Source organism: Canis lupus, chromosome 5 (genome assembly GCF_003254725.2).
Source record: "Canis lupus dingo isolate Sandy chromosome 5, ASM325472v2, whole genome shotgun sequence".
NCBI classification, from domain to species: domain Eukaryota; kingdom Metazoa; phylum Chordata; class Mammalia; order Carnivora; family Canidae; genus Canis; species Canis lupus.
In genome coordinates this window covers 56,352,778-56,370,397 of record NC_064247.1, presented here as the reverse complement: position 1 = coordinate 56,370,397, position 17,620 = coordinate 56,352,778, and the positions used below count along the sequence as shown (strand labels likewise).

The following is a 17,620-nucleotide window of genomic DNA, read 5'->3' as shown; positions in this document are numbered from 1 at the left end:
GGGCTCCAGCAGATGTGTCTCTTTTCTTTCTCTAGAAGTTAACTTCCCGAAGGTGTGGGGACATCTTCAATTTGTCCAAGGTGTGGATGGGAGTAGATCTCTATTTTGATCTCACTAGTCTTGTCCCTTAACTTGGCAACCCCAGCCTACTGACCACCCAGCGTCCCTGGGTCTCCTTATCCCACTTCCTCCTCTGTCCCTCCCTGTCCACATCAGCAGGGATGCAGAAGTGAGGGATGCTGGGGGAAGGACCAAGCAGAAGGAGCCATTTAATTTTGTCAACTTTTATTACCCATACTTGGTCAAGGACTTGGGTGGGTGGCTCTCAGCACTGCCCTCCTGGTCCTGCCCAATTCCCACCACCACCCCGCAGGCGTAAATTCATGAACACAGTGCACTGGGGTGTGAGACCATACTCCCCCAGCTGGTGCTTGTCCTCCATGGGCTTCCCTTCAAAAGTCAGCCAGAACAGGTCAGCCTGCACGTGCTCCTGCTGGCACACTTGCTGCTTGAGCTCAGCCACAGTCTGTGTCAGCCAGACCTCGTAGGCGATACTGCGACCCTTATTGTTTCTCACCAGGATGCTCAGGGGGTCATTACAGTTCTTCACCACCAGCAGGACTGTGCTGCCAGGACACAGGCCCTGCCTGATGAGGGAGATCCCATCCTGCAGCACTGTGCCAGCCGGGTGGGTAGCTAGGCGCTGTTGGAACGCAGGCACGCCAGTTTTCAGGGCTATCTGCTGCTTCAGCTCTGATGCCAGCATAGAGTCCCTCAGGGGCACCAGGAACTCCTCACCTCCCAGCATCTTCACAGTCAGGTTCCCAGCCTGTGGGCATCACACAGACTCATAAACCTCACCATCAGTCCTGGAGCCTCTACATGCAGATCATTGGCCACAGGGAAAGCTGTGCTCTCCTCCCCACCCACCAGGAAAGGAACCCCAGGCACTAGAGGGAAGCAGGGAGCATTTCCAGAAGAAAGGCCCATCCCCCAGGACCATCACCTCACCTCCTCAGCCCACTAAGATGCCTTCCTGTGCCAATGCCAAGGGATCTCAGAATTCAACACTGGCAAAACACATTTTCCCAGACCCAGACCTCAATCTCAGAAGCGGCCCTGCCCCTCCCCTCATGCTTAGGGACCTGGGGGAGCTCTGAGCACCTCCACTTGCCTGGCTCCACCCTTGGAAGACCCTAGCAGTAAGATAGGAAAAGAGCCTGGTACAGAGCCCACCTGCCCCCCGCCTGTCAAACACCCCTTACCATGGCTGTAGGCTCCAGCATCAAGTCCTCCAGGGGCACAGATGGATTGGCTGCCTCTCAGCTTGCAGCTACTCTCCTGTTCAGCCCTTTTATGAACCTGAGCTGTTCACGTCAGAGGGCAGTGTTGGGGAGAGAGCCTGACCATTGGCTGAATTTAGCTTCGGTTTCAGTTTCCTTTTCCCAGGGAATGCTCCTGTGAGTAGCAGAAACAAAACAGTAATAAAGACCTGGGATTACCCACCTGCCCAGAGACTCAGGACAATGCTCTCACCCTGTGTTCATTCAGAAACCCCCGTAAGTGTCTAGCACTTCAGGTTCTTTACAAGCTACACGGAAGTCATAACAGAAACTAATGACTGGAAACATTCACTTTCCATTTACCAATTTGCAAAATTAGTAAGTTTGGAAAACATTGCTGCAATTAATTCAGAAATAACAAACAAGTGACAATCCAAACTACCCAGAGATTATCACCATTGGTTTAGGATGGTATTTCTTCAGATTGTTTTTTGTTTGTTGGTTTAATGAAAGAAATATATCTCTTATTTTCTATAAAAATGAATTCATGAACACTATCCAGAAAGTGAAAAGGCTTTTCTCAAAATGGAAGAAAATATTTGCAAATCATAAGTCAGATAAGGATCTGGTGTCCATAACATATAAAGAACTCTTAGAACTGAACTATAAAAAATATAAACAATTCAATAAAAAATTGGGCAAATGGGGGCACCTGGGTGGCAGAGTTGGTTAAGTGGCCAACTCTGTTTTGGCTCAGGTCATGATCTCAGGGTTGTGAGATTGAGCCCCATGTCAGGCTTTGCACTCAGCCTGGAGTCTGCTCAGGTTTCTCTCTGCCTCTCCCCTGCTCTCTCTTTCTCTCAAATAAACAGATAAATAAATCTTTTTTTTTTTAATTGGGCGAGTGTTTGAATAGATCTTTCTCTGTAGAAAATACATAAATACACATGAAAAGATGCTCAACATCATTAGTCCTTAGGGAAATGTCATTAGAGAAACTTAGATCAAAATCACAATGAGATACTATGTCACACTTATTATTATAGCATGACTATAATAATATATTAGTATAATATAAAATAATAATTCAAAAAAAACAATAACGAGTGTTGATGAGGATGTAAAGAAATTGGAACCTTCATACATTGCTGATGGTAATGTAAAAATGGTGCAGCTACTGTGGAAAACAGTGTAGTCACTCCTCAAAAAGTTAAACAGGATTTTCACATGACCCAGCAATTCCATTCCTGGGTATATGTTGAAAAGAATTGAACACAGGTGTTCAGAGAAGTACTTGTACCCAAATGTTCATAGCAGCACTATTTACAACAGAAAAAAAATAGAAATTGTGGAAACAACCAAGTCCATCAACAGATGGATGCATAAACAAAATATGATACACTCTTATGATGGAATATTATTGAGCCATAAAAAGGGATGAAGTACTAATACCTGCTACCACATGAATGAATCCTGAAAACATTATGTTAAGTGAAATAAGCCAGACACAAAAGGCCACATATATCATATGATTCTATTTATATGAGATATCCACAATAGGCAAACCCATAGAGTCCAGTATTGATTGCCAGGGAATGATTGCTTTATGAATATGAGGCCTCCTTTGAGGGTGATACAATGTCTTAGAACTAGATAGAGGTAATGGTTGCACAATGTTGTAAATATACTGACTCTGAGTTATGTACTTTAAAATGGTTAAATTTTTGTTATATGAATTTTACCTCAATAAAAACAAAGCCAAAGAAATTAACTCATCCTACTCTTACCATTTTGTAACCTGCTTCATTCAAAACAGTATATCATAAACATACCTCCATCCTACCAGACGTAGAGGACTTCTATCCTGGAGAAACATGATCTTGCTGCCTCATATGGCATCTGACCTGTACTCCCTCAAAGCCTCTTGGAACCTGCTGGTTTTCCCATTGGTGAGCTAAACAAAACACTCGACATGTGCTCACTCTGCATTTTTTTGGAAGTCATGTTTTTTTGCCTTGAAAATCATATTTTGATATGAGATATTGGAATATATGCCTCCATTGCTCAGATCTTGGTAGGATGCTGTCACCATTGATTTTGGGAAAAGATGGTATCATTATCTGGATATTGGAGAGGTGCCATCTTTGTTATTCATTCATTTGGCTAACATGTCTTTACAGAGTACACACTTTGTGCCAGGTACTACTCCTGGACAAAATGGAGTTCACATTCTAGTGTAGTGGACAGACATTGGGTGGTATAAGTAGGTACAGAAGTCATGTGTTGCAGGGTGCCCAGCTGGCTCAATTGGTATAGCGTGCAACTCTCAATCTCAGGGTTGTAAGTTTGAGCCCCATGTTGGGTATAAAGATTACTTAAAAATAAAGTCTAAACCAAAAAAAAAAAAAAAAAGAAAGGCATATGTTGCCAGGGATAAGTACAAAGAAGAAAAGAGCAGAAAAGGGGGATGTAAGTCCTAAAGAATCCCAGGCAGAGGCCAGGGTGCTGCAAAACCCTGGGGCAGGAGTGTGTCTACACATGCGGGAGGCAGTAAGGCTGATGAGTGGATGCAGAGAAGCAGGGCATGGAGATGGCCACTGGAGACACTATGCATTCCCCCAGGAGGGGCTGACCTGATTTTGCTCAGGCCTAACAGGATCATCAGGACAGTTGCATGAAGTAGAAGACCTCAGGTCAGGAAGGGAGCTGGAGATCAATTAGGAGTTTCTCTGAAAATCCAGAGAAAATGTGGTGTTGGTGTGGAGTCAGTGGCAGGAGAGGTATTGGATATATCAGGGAGCTAGAGCTGTAGTAGGGCCTGATAGGCCAGGGTGGAGAGTGGACTCCTAGTGTCAAGGGTGGCAGCAGAATGCTGGTCTGAGGAGTCCAAGAAAGATGTAGGGGAGGCAAGGGGCTTCAGTCAGGCCCAGACACCAGGCAGAGACTGCCCCATTTGTCTAAACAGAAAAGTTAGTATAACAACTTGTTCACCAGGTGTCAGAGGGGGGAAAGTCATAGGAGAACATGGGGACACTACAGTGGGGCAGGAGGTTGGGCAGCAGAGAAGAGGCTAGGGCTATAGAGGGTAGAGGTGGGACAAAAGTGGTCCAGAGGGAGGTTGGCCAACCCTACTCATGCCTCTGTGGTCAGGACCTCCTGGTGGTGGGAGGGAGGGGAAGACTCCAGGGTGGGTGTGAAACTGAGATCCACAGTCAAAACCCAATACTATAGGACTCAGGAACTTGGTTATAGACATATTGCACCTGAAATGTCTGTTAGATTTAAAATCCGGTGAGGGATATGGCCTGCGGTTCATGGATAAGTCCAGGCTGGGGTTACCATTTGGGATGTCATTAGCAGGAGACTGTGTGAGGCATGCAAGGGAGTGGGTACAGAGAGGGTAAGGAGTCATGCAGAAATCAGAAAGGCAGAAGGAGTGGCAGTGAGGCGGAGGGCAATCAGGGGTTGATATGGCTAAGAAGCCAGAGAGGGATGTGTAGCCACCCTAGTCACTACTGGATCAGCCGCAGGGACATCCTGGTGACCTTGCCGAGCTTGGTCTCCACAGTCTTGGGGCAGACTGAGAGAGTTTGAGAAAGCAGAGGAGAGGAACTGGATTCACACGGTAGATGGTTGTCCCAGGAGCTTCGCCATAGAGAAGCAGCAGTAGGTGGAGAGTGAAGTGGGGACCTGATAAGTTGGTGTTGTGTTGTGCTTTTCTAACATAAGCGGCATAATGGGAACAGACTCACAGGGAGAAACTGAGGATGCAGAGAGAGGGGAGGGTGCCAGCTACCTGCCTAGTGCAGAGCACAGGGGCTCAACCAGGGGACATTATGTTCTGCAGGCCTCTACATCCTTGGCTTCATGTCAGGTGAGACCAGGATAGGGGAGAGGCACTGTGGGCCCAAGGAGGACCACCAGTGTGCTAAGAGCACATTGGGGAGTGGCCAGGGGATGTGAGGTGCCTGGGCAGCATCAGGGCCACCTGAGGCTCATGGTCCAGAATGCAAGGCAAGGATGATCAGTGGTTTGGAGCATCTCTGGCCACATGCAGCTGCAGGATGTCAGAAGGTTCATGTGACTGACAGAGAAACATGGCCACGGCATGTTATTCTTGAATCTGGCTGGTCTTGTTTCAGCTGATGCAATGTCTCAGAAGTTTCACTGTGTGAGTTCTGGAGCTCAGGCCTCAAGAGACCCCGAGTGTCCACTTCACCCTTCTGAAATGTTAACCAAGCCAGATGAGGAAGCTGGTCCAGCTTGGGCAGGATGGGGCCACGTGGCAGAGAGCCAGAAGTCCGGAGACCGCAACTCTAGTGTCCATATGTGGTGCCACTTCCCTCCTGGCAGGCCAGTGGACAACTGACAGCAGGTGCATGAGGAAGGCCCCAAGGAAGCCACAGCACCACCCAGATCCTACAACTGTGCAAAGGAACAGGCAGAGGACTATGAAGCCACAAAGATAGCTGGGATTTAACCCAGGCGGTGGTTTGGCCTAAAGAATATGATGAAGCAGGAGGGAGCAAGGGTTAGGGAGCAGGCCCCATGGCTGGCCAGATAAGGTTCTCTTGATACAGAGGGGAAAGGATGTCAGGGGATGAGGAAGCACCAGCCTGGGTCTTATCCAGGGACTGCCAATCTTAGCAGGGCTGAAGGAGAGTGGGAGACACGAACTGTGAGGCTGTGAAGTCAGCAGGGAATGTGATGCTTGAGGTTAGCCCGGGGAAGGGTTGCATTCAGGAGAAGGACCCTGGCCAGGGAAGTGAGGGGCCAAGTGGGGAGGTAAAAGGACTGCTGAAGGGGAGGACGTCCAGAAGGTTGGAGAATCATCTTTGTGGATTTTGAAATTACCAAGAACCGTGGCAGGAGTGCTTGGGGAAAGTGACAGAGGATCGGGAATAAAACACATAGGGGGGACACCTGGGTGCCTCAGCGGTTGAACGCCTGCCCTTGGTCCAGGGCGTGATCCTGGAGTCCCAGGATCGAGTCCTGCATCAGGTTCCCTGAGCGGAGACTGCTTCTCCCTCTGCCTGTGTCTCTGCCTCTCTGTGTCTCCATGAATAAATAAACAGAATCTTAAAAAAACAAAACAAAACGAAACAAAACACAAAGGGATTGAGAGAAGCCCCAGGGGCAGAGACAACTTCAGCAAGGTGAGATGTGATGATACAAGGTTGACAGCTGGGGCTTTTGTGGTAGAGAAGAGAGTGGTCTGGAAGTTACACAGAGGAAGGGCAAGGAAGCTCACCTCTCTCCAGGTGTAGTGGTCCAAGAAGAGGGAGCAGCACCCCTAGGAGCCATCCCACACAGACAGGGGTTGGGAGAAATTTCACCGCTTCCCAAGGTGGAGAGATATGACTTCCCGGATCTGGAAAGGTGTCAACACTCAGATTTTGGAGAAAGATATTAATAACGCCCAGACCATGGGGAAGATGCTATCACTCACCATGTGTTGGGCGGGGGGTGCCCTGCCCACTCTTCAGGTAGCTGAGGGAAAGTGTGTCAGTTCCATGGCCTGTAAGGGTGGAAGATGCCCCTTTGGCCAAGAAGATGAGGACCATCCTGGAACCTGAAACCTCATCATCAGCAAGCTGTGCTCCTGGCCTCTGCCTGGGTCCTGGGTATTTGTTTCCCTCGTTGATATCTTGCATCCTGGATCCATCAGCCCTGACCTTTGTCACTTGCTGGATTCTGGCAAACAGTGACTCAGCCCCCAGCTCCCACTTTGCAGCAGAGAACCAACAACAGTCCTAGCTTAGTCACTTGACAGCTCTGGCCCCAGTTGCCTGAGTCGATGGGCTGCTGCCTCTTGGCAGGAGAGGAGGTAGCAGACTCTAAGGAGGGTACATGGGAAGACAGGAGCAGATGGTGGCCTATGGTATCTCCTATGTTCTGGAATCCATGTGCCAAAGGAATGTGAGGGGCAGGGTGTAAATGCAGGTGCCATCTTCCTGTCAGAGGTTGGGAGGCAGGATGCACACAAACAGCATTTTACAGGCTCTCAAGTGACACTGGCTGAATGTTGTCATAGGGAATGCTGTTATGGTGGCCGATGTGAGACCTCCTCCCCCATAAGGCTAGAGCCCCCTGTCTGGCCTAGAAGATATCTCCATCTTTCCTCACAAACTCCCCCACTGACTTTCCTGCTTTGCTCCCCACCCTCTGGCCATCAGTGGGCCCTGCGGACGTCCCCTGAACCATCAGCCATCTGGGGTGTGGCCCACTCAGGCCTGGGTCCAGGAAAACAGACAGCTGGCCTTTGATGGCTTCCAAGAAGCATTCATCAGACAGAAAGCCAGGGTTCAAAGGCCCTGTAAATGCAGGAGAAAATAAGGAATAAGGACAGGGAAGGAGGAGTGGGTGGAAAAAGCCACTGTCCTGGGTTTAGGCCTTGGTTCATCCCAGGTAGTCCAGTTACTACTGCTCTGAAACAACTGACCCTGAAATGTCATAGTAAACAACTGTCCTACTCTGGGAACCAAGAATTGGAACAGAGCACACAGGGGCAGCTGATCAGATGTGAAATAGGTGGCATGGCAACTTCAGGTTGGGATCATTTGGAGGTATTTCGCTCATGTGTTTGGCAGCTGAGACTGACCACTGGGCTGCTGGCTGTGACACCTACACAAGGCCTTTCCATGGGACCTCTCCTTGTGGCCAGTCCATGAGGCCAGCTGGTGCTTCCTTACAGAGGCAGTCTGTGGGACAAGGGCCTAGAGGGTCATGACCAGACAGATAATGGGGATGTAGGTGATGAGGACATTGGGAAAGCATACCATGCTCTGGCCTAGAGAGGGCTCCTTGCTGGGAAGGCCAAGATACAGGCCCCTGGACACCCTGGGTGGAGGGCTTCTTTCCTTCTCTGGCAGGCCTCTGAGGATGAGCCGAGGAGGTGCTCAGAGTGTGGAGAGCATTGGGAGGCATATCTTCCCTCTGTTCCCACCTGCTTCTCTGGGGCAGTTGCAGGGCAGCTGACACATCCCCCTTTCTCACTGCATGCTGGGTACCTTTAAAGTAGGCTCTCATTTATCTTACCAATAATCCTAGGATAAATAGAAAGGTGACCCATTTTACAGATGAGGAAGCAGGTACAGGAAGGTAAATCAGCCCATCTAACAACTAGTGAGGGAAAGAATGGGCAAGAACGTCGCTGCCAGGCCTCTCCTTCCAGTCTGGCCGCCTGCCAGAACCCACCTGGCCAAGCGGCTGCGCCCCGACCACTCCCAAGAGGAGGAGGAGGCGCCGGTGGCCACTGGGGGCGCTCGCGGGCTCCCGGCCTCTGCAATCCCTGCGACCTCCTAGACTGCAGGACTGGTTCCAGCTTGCGCCCCGCCGAAAAGCGCTCCCAGGGCTTTTTGGGCTCCGGTGGCAGCTCTTCAGATTCCTGCCTGACCCCAACGGCTTTCCAACGCCCCCTCCACTCCCGTACGCTCCTCTGGGCGGGAAAGGGGAACCGGTAGCCTCATCTAGGTGCCTGTGCAGAAGCGATCGCAGGCAGGCAGCGGAGCGGGGCAGGGCGAGGGCATCGGTGGAGGGCAGGCAAGGACTTTGCTTGACCCTAGACTACAGTCACCCTCGGAAAGGAAAAGTGGCTTCTGGATGGGGGCCCAGAGTGGGACCCGGAAATGGGTGTTGGGGCAAGGGCCAGCCGTGGACACTCACTATGGAGACCCACAGCAGTCGAGCTGACCTGACCTGACCCTTCCAGGCTCGCCATCGGCTCACTCCATTGCTCAGAAAAGCTCCCCCCGCCCCAGGCTCTCCCACAGCCCTCCCGGGGCCCAAAGCCTCCAGGTCCCCGTGCCTCTGCCTGTCCCTTCCCCTCCTCCCTCAGCCCCTGGGGTCCCTTCCCCATCCTGGGGGCGCCATGCCCTCCCCCTGAGGCTCTGCAGAGCTGCCGTCTCCCTAGAGGATTCCATCTCAGAGGAGACTTCCCCACCACCCAGTCAAAAGAAGGGTTTCCTCTCTCCCAGCAGCCGATCCATTTCTTTCCATCGCTTACAACGGAATGATTATTTTGCTCGGCAATTCCTCCAGCACCAGATTAGAAGCCCCAGCACCTGGCCAGCCCCACTGTGGGACTCCGGAAACGTCTATGGGAAACCACACTGCTGCCAGGCGACAGTGGACTGTGGACTGTTAGTATGCAAAGACTATGGCCCTGCAACCTAATTCAAAATGAAAACAATATCGAACAGGAAAATAACATAGTCCTGTTTCTCTCACTGTGCCACTTTGAAAGAAACAGATATTAAGAGTTGCTCCTCGGGATCCCTGGGTGGCGCAGCGGTTTGGCGCCTGCCTTTGGCCCAGGGCGCGATCCTGGAGACCCGGGATCGAATCCCACATTGGGCTCCCGGTGCATGGAGCCTGCTTCTCCCTCGGCCTGTGTCTCTGCCTCTCTTTCTCTCTGTGACTATCATAAATAAATAAAAATTGAAAAAATATATTAAAAAAAAAAAAGAGTTGCTCCTCATTTTTTTGTGAGCCCTCCTTCGCTGGTGCTTAGCCTACTGTTGAGTAATCTAAAAGAGTGTGACATTACCAGCCCGGTGACATTACCTCATCTGGCTTGTGTGATCACTGACCTTCAGCCTGAGATATCGCCTCATTATCTGGTGGCCAGTGACATCTTCCAGCCTGATTGGTGACATCACTCCAACCTGTCCAGCAATATCACCCTCAACGGTTCTATGCCATAACGCACTTGTCCTGCGACTCCCTGGCTGCCTCAAGACTGTAGCCAGCCGGTCTCTCTCCTGCCCCGGGTCCGGTGTGCCACGTTCACCATGTCACACGCCTGGGGTAGGTGTGCAGGCAGTGGGGGTCCCGTGAGGCTGTTCAGAGCCCCTCGGCCCCGGACGGGAACCCGGGATGGCGAGGGAGAACGGAAGAGGCGCGTGGGCCGAGGCTCGCCTACTCCTCCGGGGCCTGGCCCACCTCCCCTGGCGCGTTCTCCTTTCAGATTTCCCGCGCCGCCCTCCGCGAACTCCGCGCCCTCCTCCCATCCCGGGCCTCGCTCGGCCTGAAGGAGCGCCTCGCGACTCCGCCCCGCCAGGGAGGTCCGCTGCCCGGAGCGGTCGGAAGGGGCCCGGTCCGGGCGCCCAGGTCGAGCGGCGGCAGCGGAGGAGGGGGCGCGGCGATTTTCCCGCTTCATCCCCGCGCAGCTGGAGGCTTTTGTCGCGCGCTGGATCGCTGGGCTGGGAGCCGGGGCGGGGCTGACATTGGGCGGGGGCGGCGGCCGGGGCGGGGGGGGCGGCAGGCGGGTGGAGCGCAGCCTCTCATTGGCTGGTGAGAGTGTGGGAAAGAATGCCGAGCCCGGTTCACACAGCCGGCGGCCGCGCTGCCTTAAATAGCCGAGCGGCTGGCAAGTGTGCGCGCGGGCCTGCAGCCTGAGACCCGAGCGAGGGGAGCGTGGGACGCCGCGCGCCCGCCCGCCGCCGCCGGCGGCGCACCCCGCCCGGCCCCGGAGGCGCACCATGCCTGCGGACACCCCAGGGAAGCCGAGGGCCTCGCCGCTGGCAGGAGCGCCGGCCAGCGCTAGCCGAACCCCGAATAAGCCCCGGAGTGCGGCGGAGCACCGAAAGGTGGGGACCCGGCGGGGCGGGGCGGGGGGGTGGGGGCGTGGGGTGGGGCGGATGGACGCGGGACTCAGCCACAGCCCGATCCACAGTCCTCCAAGCCGGTCATGGAGAAGCGGCGCCGAGCGCGCATCAACGAAAGCCTCGCGCAGCTCAAGACCCTCATCCTGGACGCTTTCAGGAAGGATGTAAGTCGGGGTCGGGAGGGGAGGTCGAGGGGCGGAGGTGCGGACCCGCAAGTCTTGGCGCTCTACTGGCTTGCAAGCCGCCCACCACCGCCCTCCCCCCAGAGCTCCCGCCATTCGAAGCTGGAGAAAGCAGACATCCTGGAGATGACCGTGAGGCACTTGCAGAGCCTGCGGCGAGTGCAGGTGACAGGTGAGGCGCGGGCAGCAGCGGCGTGTGGGAGGAGGTGGCCGGGAGGCGCCCCCCGGACCGCCGCGGCGGGAACCGACCGCCTGTCCCCTGCCGCCCCGCAGCCGCGCTCAGCGCCGACCCCGCGGTCCTGGGCAAGTACCGCGCCGGCTTCAACGAGTGTCTCGCGGAGGTGAATCGCTTCTTGGCCGGCTGCGAGGGCGTCCCGGCCGAAGTGCGCTCTCGCCTGCTCGGCCACCTGGCGGCCTGCCTGGGCCAGTTGGGGCCCTCGCGCCGCCCCGCCCCGGCACCCCCCGCTGCAGAGGCCCGCGCGCCCGAGGTCTACACGGCTTGCCCGCCGCTCCCGGCTTTCGACGGCCCCTTCCCCCTGCTGCGCCCCGGGTACGCCTTCGCGCTGCGGCTCCCGCCGGGCCTGACCGGGACGCCCCCCACCGTCCCTAGGGCGGGGCTGCAGAACCGGGGCGCGCCCTGGAGGCCTTGGCTGCGCTGAGGCTGCACACGGTTCTGGGGCCGTGGCCCTTGCTGAGAGCGTGCCTGAGAATATTTGTTTCCAGAGGCCGCGTGGAGGGAGCTTTGATCTTTTCTTTGTGAAGACTCTAGGCTGGCGTTTCTTTCAGCCCTTAGTTCTGGGGCTCTGCTGGTTACTTTGCGCCAGACTTCTGGGGCAGGACTGCGGGTGGCCCTTCCCCCAGGCTCTGTACCCTGCCTTTCCTCTACCCCAAGGCTTGGCCGATGTGCCTGCCTCTGTGGAGGAGCCAGCGACCCTCCTGGAAGCACTAGGAATGTGAGAAGCCACTGAGGAGGCCCAGGAAAACGACAACTAGTCATCACATTTTCTGGAATGTATCCCAATGTCAGAAAGCAGTCTTGGCGGCATCATTGGGCAAGGTTGGTTTGTTTGTGTTTTAAAGTACTTTACCCTACTCTCACTCCTGTGGACCTTAGAAGGTGGAAACATTGTCACTTCTTGTTCTGGGCTGCTGAGCTGTGGGGAGAGGTGATCACGGCCTGAAGCTTCTGGCTTGGTGCACTGGTTCTGGCTTGGTCCACTTCCTACTTTGTTCTTATGGTTCAACAAAAAGCTGCCTGGACTGAGCCTGCCCCAGGCCAATGTGCACGGAAAAGCCAGCAGGAGAGACTGGCTGAGTCCTGAGGACAGGGAACTGGGGCAAGACTGGCCAAGAGCACTTAATGTCAGGGCTTGTGTGTGGGGGTACTGTCCCACCAGAGTCCAGTCCTGCTGTGTACCCTGGGAGGGGAGGTCTCCTTGATAGTGGGAAAAGACTGGAGGGTGGTCCTGCGCATGCCTCTGTCCTGAGCACCTGCTGTGTGTCAGCCCTACAGTCCCGGGCAGTAGTGCTGGGCAGCATTGGACATCAGCCCTGGAGTCACTGTCCCAGATCACAGGTCTCCCTCAGCTGCTGCTGGGAGCTATGCTCCAGTTGCAATGAGGGGGTGATCTGAGTCATACAAGTTCAGACTGGAGTGTCTCACCCTGAGCCCATCAGAGGTTGAGCCAAGATTCATTTCCCTACTGCAGCTAAGTTCATCAGATGGTAGCCTGCTGCCTACCTGGCCAGGGCCCATCAAGGAGAAAGAGGGTGAGTCACTGCTAGAGGTTAGCTTCTCCTCCAGTGGCTTCCATGGTTGTGTTAGAGGCAGGATTCACCTGGGCCCTCCCGCATTTAGCCATGCTCACCTGGCAGAGATCTCCAGGTCCCTGCCAAGCCATCACTCTTGGCCCTCTGATCTCCTTGCCCATCTTCCCAAGAGTCCAGGGCCTTGGTCAGTGGTCCTAAATGGTGGCAGTTGCTGGGCCAGGTACTATATCCTTGGACTTTTATACACTCAGTGATCCTGGCCCTAGGGGAGCTTCAGAGTAGTCTCTCCTTCTTCAGAGCTGTGGCACTAGCAGGACTGTCCAGGAGGAATAGTTGATTAGGCCTAGAAAGCTCTCTTGGGCAGGAGACCAGCACAGGGTCCATTGCTGAAGCTGGAAGCTCAGTTTGGTTGAGGGAGGAGAGCTGCTGAGGGTCTCAGGGCAGAAGCTTGGGGGAGGGGTGTGGCACTTTGGGATGTGAAGCCTGATGGGTGATTAGGGGGGTGGTTAGGGTCTGTACAAAGTGGGCCCCTCACATCCTGCAGGAAAAAGAGGGATCTTCCTACCTGTGTGGCCACCTGGGGAAATCACCTGGAACTTGGGCCATCATGCTCTCATTACTCCCATGAGAGGGCAGCAGGAACTTGGCCTCCTGGCCCCCACCCACCCATACCTCTTACTTCCTACTTCTGATCCTCTCAACACTGTGGCCAAAGGGAGCTGTGCCATGAGGACCCTCAAGGACCTCTCAGGCTCTGTGGGGGACCACACACAGTCCCACAGACAGGCAAGCTCCCCGGTGCTCTGTCCTTTTGAATCAGCCTCCCTGCTGGTGCTGTCTCCTTACTCTCCCCCTGGAGGCAGCCACTGTGGGCTCCAGAGGCTAAGGCCGTATCTGTGTCACTCCCTTTGTTCCTAGCACCTGCTTGGGACACTTAAGTTCATAGTGACCTGATTGATTAAATGAAAGTCAGAGTCTGGAGGTTTGGGAGAGTTTTTGAAGTATAGTTGACATACAGTGTTGTATTGATTTCAGGTGTACAAGGTAGTGATTCGACCGTTGCGTACATTAGACAGTGCTCATCACCATGAGTAGTCACCATCTGTTAGGGCACAAAGTTATTGTATTACTGACCATATACCCTATTTCTCATCTTTGTGACTTATTTATTATATACCAGGAAGTTTCTACCTCCTAATTCCCTTTTGCCTGTTTCACCCACCACCACCACCCCCCCTTCACCTTTCCTCTGAGAACCACCAGTTTGTTTTCTGTATTTAGGAGTATTTTTTTAAAGATTTTATTTTTAAGTAAACTCTACATCCAGCATGGGGCTTGAGCTCACAACTCCAAGATCAGGGATTGTATGCTCAACCGACTAAGTCAGCCACGCACCCCAAGACTCTATTTTTTGTTTGTTCATTTGTCTTGTTTTATAGATTCCACATATTAAGTAAAAACATACAGTATTTATCTTTTTCCGTCTGAATTATTATTTCACTTAGTGTAATATCTTCTAGGTCTATCCATGTTGTTATAAATGGCAAGATTTCCTTCTTTTTTAAGACTGAGAACGGTGTCGATCTTGCTTCCATCAGAGAGGTCTAAGGACACACAGCTCAAGCTGAAGCTGGCTTCCTCCCCAGGCCACTTCTTGCCTCCAGCTGTGGAAGGGCCCCCACCCTGACCCACACTCAGCCTGGACACCTGCCCAATCCAGCAGACCTCCTCAAGTGCTTTTGTACAGGCCTCAGTGGGGGGAGTTAGGGCCTAATATGTAGAGTAATTGCCCTCACACCAGGGGTTCTCCTTTCTACCCTCCCGCTCTTCCACCCATTTCCTACCCACCTACCCCCTTCACTGCCCCTAGATGGGCTTCTGGTTACTCCCCTATCCCTGACCTCCCACCCACCCACCCACCCAGCTATTTTTATCTTGGCTTTTGTCTTGCAGACATTTCCTGCTGAATAATAAATGAAGCACCTTCCCCAGGCTCTGTAGTGGGGGTGGGGGAGGAATCAGGACCTCCTCCTGAGGAGAAGAAGGCTAGAAGGCCTGCCCATCATTTCCCCTCCACCAGTAGGTGGAGTCTCATTCAATACGTGGGGTCTCCTTCCAGCCCAGTTCCTGGCAGTCGGAGAGTGGGTAAATGTTTGCTAAATTCATGTGCATGGTCAGCAGTACTGCCTGCCTCTGTGGGTGTGGGAGCCTTGTGTGTCTGGGTCCCATCTGCCTGTGGGGCCAGGGCTTGGGACCAAACAATGACAGCAAATCATGGGGGTTTGAAATTTAGAGAAAGAATCAGTCTCTGTGGTGACAGAAGTTGGCCCATGAAACTGCAGTCAGTTGGAAATTTGGAGTGGTGGAGGGGCAGGGCTGTTTGAGCCCTGGCTTCTGAGAGGTGAGGCCTTAGTTCCCCCCACCAAATCAGTGGTCCCCTGATTATCTCCAGGCCCCAGCAGCCTCTTCCCATCACCTGGCAAGCTTTCCAGGGCAGGAAGTTGAGCCTACAGGATCCCACAGCTGTGCCTGGCTGCTCTGTCTCAGCTTCCTAGAGCCCTAGGGACTAGATCTATCCTGGGATGTACTATGGGCAAGAAAATAGGCCCTGGGGTTGGCAGCTTCCTAGAAGGCCACCAGCAATCCCCCTCCTGGTTTGTAGGCTTGTGGATGTGTTGAGAGGTTGACTCACATGATCAATAGGGCCCTGCAGAAGCCATGTGATGTCTCTTTAATGTTAGTTTGCAAGTCCATCTTATTCTGTCTCTTTCTGTCACATCATTCACTCTGGGGGAGGCCAGCTGTCCTTGACTATGAAGAGGCCAACTGAGTGTGGACCTGAGTGAGAGTGAGTTTAGAAGTAGATTCTCCAACTCCTTGAGCCTTTGGAGGAGACCCCAGCCACTGTCAACATCTTGACAGCAACTTCAGGAGAAATCGAGCCAGAACCACCCAGCTGAGCAGCTCCTGAATTTCTCTCTCAGAAACTGTGTGAGATGGGGGATCCCTGGGTGGCGCAGTGGTTTAGCGCCTGCCTTTGGCCCAGGGGGTGATCCTGGAGACCTGGGATCGAATCCCACGTCAGGCTCCCGGTGCATGGAGCCTGCTTCTCCCTCTGCCTCTCTCTCTCTCTCTCTCTCTCTCATGTGACTATCATAAATAAATAAAAATTAAAAAAAAAAGAAACTGTGTGAGATGATAAATGCTTGTCATTTTAAGCTGCTAAACTGTAGATTAATTTGCTATGCAGCAATAAATAAGTTGTATGTAAAACTTAAATAACAATAGCAATAAACAACTGTGTACCCACAGTCACCCAACAGTCACCCCCACCTGCCCACCTAACAACGGGGTTGTAGAAGAGGTTGGGTGGGGGTAGGACTGGACTCTTGGGGCTTGCTAGGAAACTGCTTCCAGGTCAAAGTCAGGCCCATCCACTCTCTGTTTATGATAATAGTTGCAGGGACTACAGACCCTAGTCTAGGGCCCTGCCATGGTGCTGACCAGTCACAGTCCAGGTCCACCCCTGAGGGACCCAGGCAGAGCCAGGGGTCATTTCTGTGGCAGTAACTGATAGGGCACCCTGGATCAGAGCATGGGGTTGTGGAGTCACGGGCTCCAGGTTTCCAACAAGAACAGGTGTGAGAGAAGCTTCCTGCCGAGAGCCATAGTACCACTACTGTGGGTGGGCCTGGCCTCACCTGGCCCTGTCATCCATAGCAGAGACACTGAAACTCCTGGGCCACACTGCCCTGCTCCCTGATGGGGTGCATCAACTCTTAATGCAGCCTGGTAACCATGCTTATCAAAAAGTACATGTCTGCTGCTACCTCAAAGGTGTCTCCTCCTGGTGTCCCACCAGACCCCAACATCCACCTGAGGGTTTTGGGTTCAACACCTGGGCCTCTACAGTGTGGAGTGAGGAGTCCCAATGCCTGTGTGGGGAGGTAGGGGCTCAGCACGAGGAGATGGTTAGTGTTGGCAGCTCAAAGCCCTAAGCTTGGCCCTCATCAACCCCTGACCTGACTGTGAGGGAGGTGCACACACCTGAGCCAGCAGGGCCATCCCACCTCTTTCCCTCCCATCCTTACCCACCTAGTGGACTGGCAGGGGGAGCCTTCCTGGAGCTGCTTGTCCCAGCCAGAGGCTGGTGGAGAGCAGGGCCTCTCCAGCCCTACCCCTCCCCTCACTGAAGGTCCCCCAGCACCCCTTGCCAATTTAGCACAGTGAGGGAGAGAGGTCAGCAGCCCCTGGGTATAGGGAGGGGACACCATCCCACTCTCACCTCCCAACTTCCGAGCTGACCTGAGAGCTGACCTGACCTGAATGCTGACCTGACCGCTGCCTGCACTAAACAGTCACACCCAGAGGGCTGGGGGCTGATTTGGCTCCTGACCCTCCCCTCTCATTGTTCAAGGCCCCAGGCCCTGTGATGCCACTGACCTCAGCTCTCCTGCCAGCCTGGGGTCAGGAAAGTGTTATATGAGCTCCAGCTGAGCTGCTTTCTGCACATTCAAAGACTGGCTCTGGGCAGCCCCCGTGGTTCAGCAGTTTAGTGCCACCTTCAGTCCGGGGCGTGATCCTGGAGACCCAGGATCCTGGAGTCCCTGCATGGAGCCTGCTCCTCCCTCTGCCTGTGTCTCTGCCTCTCTCTCTCTCTCTCTGTCTCTCATGAATAAATAAATAAAATCTTTGGGATCCCTGGGTGGTGCAGCGGTTTAGCGCCTGCCTTTGGCCCAGGGCATGATCCTGGAGATCTGGGATCGAATCCCACGTC

The 17,620-nt window shown here is 53.6% G+C and overlaps 2 protein-coding genes across 3 annotated transcripts; one reads left to right on the top strand and one right to left on the bottom strand.

Annotated features, from left to right (window-relative positions):
- Window positions 1-268: 268 nt before the first annotated feature.
- ISG15 (ISG15 ubiquitin like modifier) lies at window positions 269-10,173 on the bottom strand. Of its 2 annotated transcripts, none has more exons than XM_049110448.1 (4): window positions 9,875-10,173; window positions 6,535-6,654; window positions 1,266-1,458; window positions 269-829 (listed from the first exon to the last, which is right to left on the bottom strand). In XM_049110448.1, the coding sequence occupies exons 3-4, from the start codon at window positions 1,284-1,286 to the stop codon at window positions 326-328; spliced, it is 525 nt and encodes a 174-aa protein (XP_048966405.1). In that variant the 5' UTR covers window positions 1,287-1,458; window positions 6,535-6,654; window positions 9,875-10,173; the 3' UTR covers window positions 269-325. The 2 variants fall into 2 exon arrangements, with proteins under 2 accessions (XP_048966405.1, XP_035571806.1); XM_035715913.2 differs by lacking the exon at window positions 9,875-10,173 and adding an exon at window positions 6,733-7,572.
- Window positions 10,174-10,572: 399 nt separating this feature from the next.
- On the top strand, window positions 10,573-16,027 carry HES4 (hes family bHLH transcription factor 4). Its single transcript, XM_049110447.1, has 5 exons — window positions 10,573-10,873; window positions 10,960-11,055; window positions 11,158-11,245; window positions 11,347-12,130; window positions 14,797-16,027. The coding sequence occupies exons 1-4, from the start codon at window positions 10,766-10,768 to the stop codon at window positions 11,730-11,732; spliced, it is 678 nt and encodes a 225-aa protein (XP_048966404.1). The 5' UTR covers window positions 10,573-10,765; the 3' UTR covers window positions 11,733-12,130; window positions 14,797-16,027.
- The last annotated feature ends 1,593 nt before the right edge of the window (window positions 16,028-17,620 follow it).